The following is a 9,664-nucleotide window of genomic DNA, read 5'->3' as shown; positions in this document are numbered from 1 at the left end:
ATGGTGAAACAGATCACCAGCCCAGGTGGGATGCATGAGACAAGTGCTCGGGCCTGGTGCACTGGGAAGACCCAGAGGAATCGGGTGGAGAGGGAGGTGGGAGGGGGGATTGGGAGGGGGAATAAGTGTAAATCTATGGCTGATTCATATCAACGTATGACAAAACCCACTGAAATGTTGTGAAGTAATTAGCCTCCAACTAATAAAAAAAATTTAAAAAAAAATAAATAAAAAATAAAAAAAGAGACATGTTCACAACCACCAGAATATGGGTGGAAAATGAGAAGTGGTATAAAAAAGAGGGATAAAAGGGCCACGGGCATTCAAATTAGAGATGACTGCCAGCTGGGAGAATGAGGAACCGGCGATGTGGAAGCAGGGGGAGAGAAACAATGAGCAGCAGCAACAATACATGAGCAAGTCCTTCAAAAAGGATAAAAGGTGAAGCCAGGTAGGCTGAAGTGGATAATGCACAAAGTGCAAGAACGGGAAACCAGGTTGGAAAGATAAGAGGTGCCGGATTTTGAAAATGCTTTAACATCAAGAACATTTGGGAACCATGGGAGTTTCTATACAGGGAGGTGAGATGCTCAGAGCTGTTTTTCAGGAAAAATAATGTGGCAGCTGTAGTTATGGAAATTAAGGAAAAATAAGCAAGGCCAGTTAGGAGGCTGCCTAGTTCCAGTGGGACAGAACTTGCAGTGTCCTTTCTGACACACAGGGGACCCACCAGCACCCAAGCACAGCCATGAACCGTTCACATGTGACTGCCGAAGCCTCAAAGCTGGAATTTTCCTTCCATCAATACGTCAGCCAATATTAACCAAGAAAGCAGTATTCATTGTGAACAAGAACAAAAATAGACAGAATTGTGGACAAAACTGTAATCACCCCATCCTGACCAAGTAGGTCACCGTAAGGGCCAATGATGGAAGGGTCCACTGTGCCGCCAGTCACGGCAAACGAGAAGGGCTGGAATGACAGACACATTCACAAGTCAGACAAAACGGTAGCCTTTGAGTCCTGGCATCAAAGCTCTTCTTACCTCTGGTTTGGATCATCTTGATGACATTGCCCACATACTCGTAGAGGATGACCAGATTGCACTGAGCAATGTCAATGCCTTCATCGGCAACCGAGGTAGCAATTAGAATCTTGCTGTCTCTGTTGGTTCTGAATGCATCCAGTGCACACTTCTGTGCTGGGAGGGTCATTCCTGTGTCAGAGGGCATTACATAACTCACCAAGAGGGAACTTTACCATTGAAAAAAACAGCTGTTGATTATGGAAAGCTTACGACATGCCAGGTACTGCGATAAGTGCTTTACCTTCATGATCTCACAACAAGCCGTGGGGTAGGCCCTATCCCTGTCCTTGCTTTAGAGAAGATAAGGCGGGGGGGTCTGACATCTTGGACTTTATCACAAGTCTGCCTGACCTCAAATTCCAGCTGCAGCACCTACTAGCTATGTAGTTTCGGTCACGATATCTCAAAACAAATGTTAAATTTTTTGAAAAAATACCAACAGCTTGGACAAATATCATAGGATACCACTTATGTGTAGAATCTAAAGAAAAGGGTACCAATGAATGTATTTACAAAACGGAAGTAGTCATGGATGTAGAAAACAAACATGGTTACCAGAGGACAAGGGGGGAAGGGATACACAGAGATTGGGACTGATACATACACACCACTATATATAAAATAGATAACTAATAAGAATCTGCTCAGTGCTCTGTAAGGCCTATATAGGGAAAGAATCTGAAAAAAAAGAGTGGCTATATGCATATGTGTAACTGATTCACTTAGTTGTATACCTGAAACTAACATGACATTGTAAATCAACTATTTCCAATAAAAATTTTAAAAATATATCAATAGCTAACTGTAACACCTTTGTGCACATCCAGGAGGTCTCAGCTAACAAGACCTTTTCACATCTACTTACTCACTGGAACTTCACAAGGCCCTTTTTAGGTTGACATGGCAAATGTTATGATTCCCCTTTACTACAGGTGAAGACCTGGAGGTTTTGGAGGCATAGTAAACTGACAGCTAACTAGCCAAACCAGGCTTGGAATTTAAGTTGAGGACCCTACCACTGTGCAGTTTCCAGCCACTGATACACTGAGAAGAGCAGGAACTTAAGTGGTCTCCACCTCAGAGTTAGCAGAATTTATAAAAGTTCCAACTCTGTCCCAGTAAATTGGCAGCAAAATTTTGACATCTATTTTGCCGAGGCCAAAACAATTTCTTTTCACTATGATCTACTGAACAATGAACATGCCCAAGACAGACACCACACTTCACCAATTTCTGAATTTAACTATTTGTTCATCAAACATTTATTCTGCAATTATGGTTTGTCAGATAAGGATAGAATGGTTAAAAGGCTCATTTTTATCTAAAGGGAGCTCCCAGTTTGTGGAAGAAGGCTATACATGGGAAACTATGATTCAGTGCGATGACAATGAATGCAGCCAGAACTGTGCGCTGTGGGATGTGGGCGAGGGAGACTCCACCCTCGTGGTCTAGACTCAGGAGGAGGGGGAGGCTGCTGGGCAGAAGCACAGTTACTGGCACAGAGTGAGTTCTCAGTGAATGTGGGTGGATGGTGGATGGAGAGATGAACGAATGAATGGACGGATGAATGGAGGGATGGACAAACAAATATGAAAAATACCTTCTGGGTGCTTATGTATGGTGAATAACAAAGTTTGAAAATCAAGTTGGACTCATGCTGGAGTCATACGGCAGAAGACAATTCCAACCACAAGGTCGTGTTGGACCTCATTTGGTAAGCCAACTATTCAAAATCTGACTTTGCTTTTTAGATTAATGAGGCTTAAATTTTGCATAAAGGGAAACTTCAAGGGTGATGACCAACGACTGAGAGCAGGACTGTTTATTATAAACAGCACTCAATAAGAGATACAGTGAGGACGTGTCATTGCCTGTCACTGGGGGGTGGGGAGCATGGCTGTGAGAACATCAGCATGAGACTGGCCACCTAGGATCAAAGCTGCCTTTCATCCTTTAAACCCCCTACCTAGATTTTAGGATTATCTCTAGGACTTTTTTTAATTATAAAATACATAATGCATATAAGTCTTTTTATATTTTAAAGAATAACAATAAAATAGATAGAGAACATTTCTATTTCCAGTTAATCTACTGGTTGAAAATTTGAGCAAGAGAGTAACATACTCAAACAATATTAAAAACAAAACAGAACTTTGGTTTTGTCTGCAGGACATATGGGAGGAGGAAAGTCTACAAGTTTCTGACATTTGAGCATGGTGATGGCTTTTCAATGTGTCCACTGAGCTAGGCTTAACTGCAATCCCCAGATGCTCACCTAGGTGTTTCTGTGAAGGGGATTTGCAGATGTAATTAAACTTCTTAAATCAGTTGATATGGTTACTCAATAAGGACTTCATTTTAGGCAGGCCTGACCTAAACAACGCGGCCCTTGAAAAGAGGACTGAGGTGATCCCTGACCTCAGAGACTCTGGACAGCTCACACCTATGGGGTTCCACTGGTCCTGACCTGCCCTGCGGACTCGGACTGGCTTTGCCGTCCAAGTGTGTACGTCAATTCCTTGTACTACATCCGTGTGCCTGTCTGTGTACAATATACATGTGTTGCTATATATATATGAATGTATATATATATATATATGTATTTATAATCTCCTACTGATTTTGCTTCTCTGGTTGAATCCTGACTAATACAAGCACTAAGAAAGAATTAAAATATATCATATATGTTCTTATATATATAGTATGTTAGATCTAATGCACTATATATAAATACCCATTGTCTGATTTGTTCGGCCACGTCCAGTCAATATGCCAGGTTTTAGAAAGCTGAGCCTAGGATGTTCTTCAATCCAGTTCTTTAAGGCCTGAAAATACAAAGCAATTGTCAGCTGGATACTATTCTGTACTAATTCAATATTGCATATATGCCGCCTGATTTGAAGAGCTGACTCACTGGAAAAGATCTTGATGCTGGGAAAGAATGAAGGCAAAAAGAGGGAATGGCAGAGGATGGGATAGTTAGATAGCACCACTGACTCAATGGACATGGATTTGAGCAAACTCCAGGAGACAGTGGAGGACAGGGGAATTTGGCATATGGCAGTCCATGGGGTCACAAAGAGTTGGACATGACTTAGTGACTAAACAACAATGCAAGTAGAAAAAAAGCTTAAAGTAAATGATAATAGAAAAGAATTAAAAAAGAATGTATGTATATGTATAACTGAATCACTTTGCTATACAGCAGAAATAAACACAACATCATAAATCAACTCTACTTCAATTTTTAAAAAGTATACAGACAAGCATTCTGAAGTAGTTTTCAGACTAATAGACCTGAGGAATCAAAAGCTTCTAGTGATTGAATTCTATGCAATAAATAAATATAATGGTGTCTCTCTTTGTAATCTGATATGATTCAATTTCTAAGACATTTTTTCAGTGAAAAAGGCAAGGTTCAGAATAGTGGGTAGGTAGAAAATAAGTGAATTTAGAAAGATCTCAGGACACAAGATCAATACACAGACATTAGTTGTATTTCTAAATACCAGCAACAAACAAAAGTACCATTTATAATGGCATTAATACTTAGGTGTAAGTTTAACAAAATCTGTGCAGAATCTGTATGCTGAAAATGACGAAACACTGATAAAAGAAACCAAAGATGTGGCAGGTGGCCTCTAAGGTAGCTGTGAGTGATCTCCACCCCCTAGAATTCAGATCCTGTTTAATCCCTTCCCCTCAAGTGTGAACTGAACTTACTGACTTGCTTCTAGTGAATAAAATAAGGCAGACCTGAGGGGAATCACTTCCAAGTTGAAGCTATAACATGACTGTGACCTTGACATTAGGTGCCCTCTCAACCTCTCTTGGATCACTTAACTCTAGGGGAGGCCAGCACCCCTTTGTGAGGTCGGCCTGTGGAGAGGCCCCCATGAATGAGTTAAGCATGTGTGTGCATACTTAGTCATTAGGTCATGTCCAACTCTCTTTGCGACCGCTATGGACTGTACCCCTCCAGGCTCCTCTGTCAATGGGATCTCCCAGGCAAGAATACTAAAGTGGGTTGCCATTTCCTTCTCCAAGGGATCTTCCTGACCCAGGGATCAAACCCGTGTCTTCTGTGTCTCCTGCATTGCAGGCAGCTTCTTTACCCACTGAGCTATCAGGAAGCCCCCATGAATGAGCTAAGCGCATCTTCTGCCAAAAACCACACAAGTGGGGTTGGGGGTTGATCCTCCCAGCCTTGAGGTGGCTGTCGCCGTGGCCAACAACCTGACTGGAGCCTCGTGAGACGTCCTGAGACGGAAACATCCAGTTAGTTGTTTCCAGGTTACTGACCCATACACATTATAAGATGATAGATATCTGCTGTTTCCAGCTACTTAGTTTGGGGATAAACTGTTATCAGCGGTAGATAATGAATACAGAAGCCCTTATAAATAAAAAAGATACAGTTAGGATATCATTTCTCCCCAGCTTTATCTATGGGTTCAGTGCAATCCCAAATGAAATTTCAATGGATTTTCTCATAGATGTGGATGAGTTTATTCTAAAATAAAAATGGAAAGGTAAAGAAAGGTAGCTAAGACAATGTTGAAAAAAATTTAAAAGTTGGAAGACTCACACTACCTGATTTCAAGACTTAATTACTAAAAAAAAAAAAAAAGACTTAATTACTATAATGCTACAGTAATCAAGACCGCATATGACGGGTGAAAGGATAGATGTGTAGGTGAATGGAACAGAATCCAGAATCCAGAAACAGAACAACATGAATACAGTCAACTGATCTTTTTAAGTAACAAACGCAATTCAGTGGAGAAAGGATAGTCTTTTCATCACATATGCTGAAACAATTGGATGCCCACATGCTAAGAGGAAAAAAGTCTCAATCCATACTTCAAGATGAATTGTAGACTTAAATATAAAATCTAAATCTATAAAACTTCTAGACGATAACATGGGAAAAAATCTTTGTGTTTTGGGTAGGCAAAGGTTTCTTACACACAAAATCATAAGCACAATCCACAAAAAGAAAAAGAAAAGATAAAATGGACCTGTCAAAGGTTAAAACTTTCAGAAAGAGATAGGTTAAGAGAATGAAAAGATCTTGAGGAAAATGTTTGCAAATCACATTTCTGATAGAGGATATTTTTGTCAGAAAAAAGAACTCTCAAAAAACTAACAACAATAACTTAAAAACTCAACAATAATAAATAACCCAGTTAAACCCCATTTTAAAATGGGCAAAAGATGTAAACAGACACTTCATCAAAGGAGATACATGAACAGCTAATGAGCATATGAAAAACTGCTAAATCATATTAGTCACTAGTGAAATACAAATTAAAATCTTAGTGAGGTACCACTAGATGCCCACAGACATGGCTAAAATTTTTTTTAATTGATGGAAAGAATAAAAATTTGTGAAGTGCTTGCTGTGAGTGTATCAAGGCATTATAAACCAGAGTGATTGAGACAGTGAGGTATTAGTGTAAGGATAAACAAACAGAAAATCAGAAAAGAATAAAGAGCCCAGAAACAGACCCACACAGACCCTATATAGGGATGCTTAATTGCAAAGAAGTGAAGAACAGACAATCTTTTAAATAAAATGATACTGGGCCAACTTGTTTTCCACAACGAGGAAGAAGCTTACATCCACTAGTGCTCGGGTTTTCGCAAAGAGGATGGTTCTGGTCTCTGGGTTTAAGTGGTATTCCTCTTGCAAGATGAAGCTGAGATCTTCGAGTTTAGGGTTCTCATTGCTGGGATCCATGGAAATATCTTCTAGTTCCAACAGCTTTTCTGCAAAAAGGGGAATATTTTACAAAAGGCTTATGTGTGTGTGCTAAGTCACTTCAGTCATATCCAACTCTTTGCTATGCTAAGGACTAGCCTGCCAGGCTCCTCTGTCCATGGTATTCTCCAGGCAAGAATACTGGAGTGGGTTGCCATGCCCTCCTCCAGAGGATCTACCTGACCCAGAGGTCAAACCCACATATCTTGCAACTCCTGCATTGGCAGGCAGGTTCTTTACCACTAGTGCCACCTGGAAGCCCACAAAAGGTTTATAAATTCTAGCAATTTAGAACACACTGCAACCTCTAGCTATAGTTCAAACATTTCATCTCTCAATCTCTGACCAGAATTTTATCATAACCACCAATGCAATGCATACACTGAATACACTAATAAATGCATAAATTTTTCCTCCCCCCAGAGCTAGTTGTTCAGTGTTTAGCATATGTATAGTTAATACTTCGGTATAGACCAAAAATTATTATTTGGGAAAAGGCATTTGAGAGAGGAAGAAGAAAGACTTACTTTTCATTTAATATATTCCTATATTTTTCTTAATATGAACACAGTGGCATCATGAGCCATATCGGTTTTCTTCTTTACATAGAAGTACATAATTACAATCTTGTTTGGTCGCCAAGTCATGTCCAGTTCTTTGCTCCCCATGAACTGCAGCATGCCAGGCTTCCCTGTCCTTCACTATCTCGCAGAGTTAGCTCAAATTTACAGTCTAAATATCATTAAAACATTTTTATATTTTTTAAATCTTTATAAAATTACCAAAAGTTAAACCAAAACATGTTCCTATCAATTGACTATTTCTATGGGATGTATCTTTTGCAAATCCTACTTTTTTTTCCTTCTTCGAAACAGGAAATAGTGTAAGCAGCAGATTCTTTTCCTAAGTGCAGATTTCCCTGAAGTTTCACAGTCCTGCCACGTATCCTATCTTCTTAAGCCCAGGACAAGTCCCCGAGCATCACCAGGTGTTGCTAAGTGTGACACCATATGCGTATGCTGCCCCTGGAGTCTCCAGGCTCTACTGGCTTCCTCCCCCTGGAAACACCACCTACCTTCAAATCTCTGAGTGAGATCTTGCTCAATTGCATCAAATCCTGCTGCCCGGACATTTCTGAAGAAGTTTTTCAAGTAATTCAGAGCATCTTTCACCCGTGCATCCTCATTGATAATGAGGGCATCATTGTATTTCTGTTGAAAATGGAAACTTTCAGTATGTTTCTAATGTCTAATACAACTGCTATACTTAAGTTCATTTCACTGTACTTAACACAAAATTAATTTTAATAATAAACTTGTCTCAAGTCTATTCCAACTTAGTTTTTAAAGATAATTGTCTCTAACAGTACTGCAATAAAACCCTAGAACCATACTGTTAAAAAACAACAACAACACACCTCAATTAGCTAGAATTAGTCATTAATTAGGATCACTTTGGATCCTAGAATCCTTGGAAGAGAAAGAAAATTACATGAAAAATGCATGTCAAAGATTAAATCACAAAAAGGAAAGCAAAGTAACTTCCACATCAACCTGCTTCATAATTCAGACATTCAACTTAACCTCTTTGTACATCCAAAGCCGTCACTGAATCACACCAAATATTCAGTTAAGTTCATTAAAATTCCACAAATTCACATGGACTGAATGTATTTTAAAATATTTTCAACGGCACGATAAGCAGAGGTGATGGTGGTAACTGTTGCTTAGGTTCTTGGTTAACCAGCAAACAACTACAGACTCTGGATTTCTTAGCATGTGGTTTGACCAAAGGGAGGAAAATGTGCTTCAGGCTATGGCAACATGACGCACCTGCTGAGCTTTAAAGACTTTAAAGATGGCTGTCCCTGGTCATGTATCTATAGTCATATTCATCACCCCCAAGGTCAAATATGGGGATACTGAGGTAGAGCACAGACCCATGGCCTTTGTTTCTGTCCCTCGGCCTCTAGGGCTAGGTTTCAGAGAGCAAAGATAGATGCTGAATAAGATAGCTTTTGGCATTTGCTTCATAAGAACCACCGGGAAAGTTCCTAAACGATGCTCTCTCAGCTGCCACAGCACAGCTCCCAGTAGGTGTTACGACTGAAATATCCTTTTCCAAAGAAGCTGCTGCTGCTGCTAAGTCACTTCAGTCGTGTCCGACTCTGTGCGACCCCATAGACGGCAGCCCACCAGGCTCCCCCATCCCTGGGATTCTCCAGGCAAGAACACTGGAGTGGGCTGCCATTTCCTTCTCCAAGGCATGAAAGTGAAAGTGAAAAGTGAAAGTGAAGTCGCTCAGTCATGTCTGACTCCTAGCGACCCCGTGGACTGCAGCCTACCAGGCTCCTCCGTCCATGGGATTTTCCAGGCAAGAGTACTGGAGTGGGGTGCCATTGCCTTCTCCATCCAAAGAAGCTACATACCCGCAAATGTGACGTGTACAAAAACAGGGCTTTACAGATCCTGCTTTCTTCATCTTTGTCTGGCATCTGAAACACCATGCATGCTTTCTGAACTGCAATTATCCACTGTTCATATTTCTGTGTTCCAAAATTCCTATTTTGAATTTGCGATAAGTTTTCTGAGAAAAAAAAAAAGTTTTCCATTGTGTCATCTGGCTCTTCATTTAAGGCTCTAAGCATGTCTCGCCTTCTAATTTTGATTCCTTACTCTTTGTACAGAGTATTTCTCTTGAGACAGTTTTCAGCAGTGTGTCTACGTACAAACACAACTGCTTACTGAACACTGACTACGTACCAAGAATCAACATGTCTTATATTTATAATTTCACTTCACAACCCCATGACG

The 9,664-nt window shown here is 40.3% G+C and overlaps 2 protein-coding genes across 2 annotated transcripts in view; one reads left to right on the top strand and one right to left on the bottom strand.

Annotated features, from left to right (window-relative positions):
- Positions 1–9,664, top strand: part of LOC122452766 (antiviral innate immune response receptor RIG-I-like) — a 145,555-nt gene that overhangs the window by 10,829 nt on the left and 125,062 nt on the right. The window lies entirely within an intron of this gene.
- Positions 836–9,664, bottom strand: part of DDX58 (DExD/H-box helicase 58) — a 32,060-nt gene continuing 23,231 nt past the window's right edge. Inside the window, exons 11-15 of the mRNA XM_043487314.1 lie at positions 9,280–9,437; positions 7,927–8,062; positions 6,711–6,859; positions 3,822–3,912; positions 836–1,216 (exon numbers count right to left, since the gene is read on the bottom strand). Coding sequence (XP_043343249.1) covers positions 954–1,216; positions 3,822–3,912; positions 6,711–6,859; positions 7,927–8,062; positions 9,280–9,437 — 797 coding nt within the window. The 3' untranslated portion in view covers positions 836–953. The remainder of the gene's footprint in view (positions 1,217–3,821; positions 3,913–6,710; positions 6,860–7,926; positions 8,063–9,279; positions 9,438–9,664) is intronic.

Source organism: Cervus canadensis, chromosome 14, assembly GCF_019320065.1.
Source record: "Cervus canadensis isolate Bull #8, Minnesota chromosome 14, ASM1932006v1, whole genome shotgun sequence".
Classification (NCBI taxonomy): Eukaryota; Metazoa; Chordata; class Mammalia; order Artiodactyla; family Cervidae; genus Cervus; species Cervus canadensis.
This window is presented reverse-complemented; position numbering and strand designations above follow the sequence as displayed.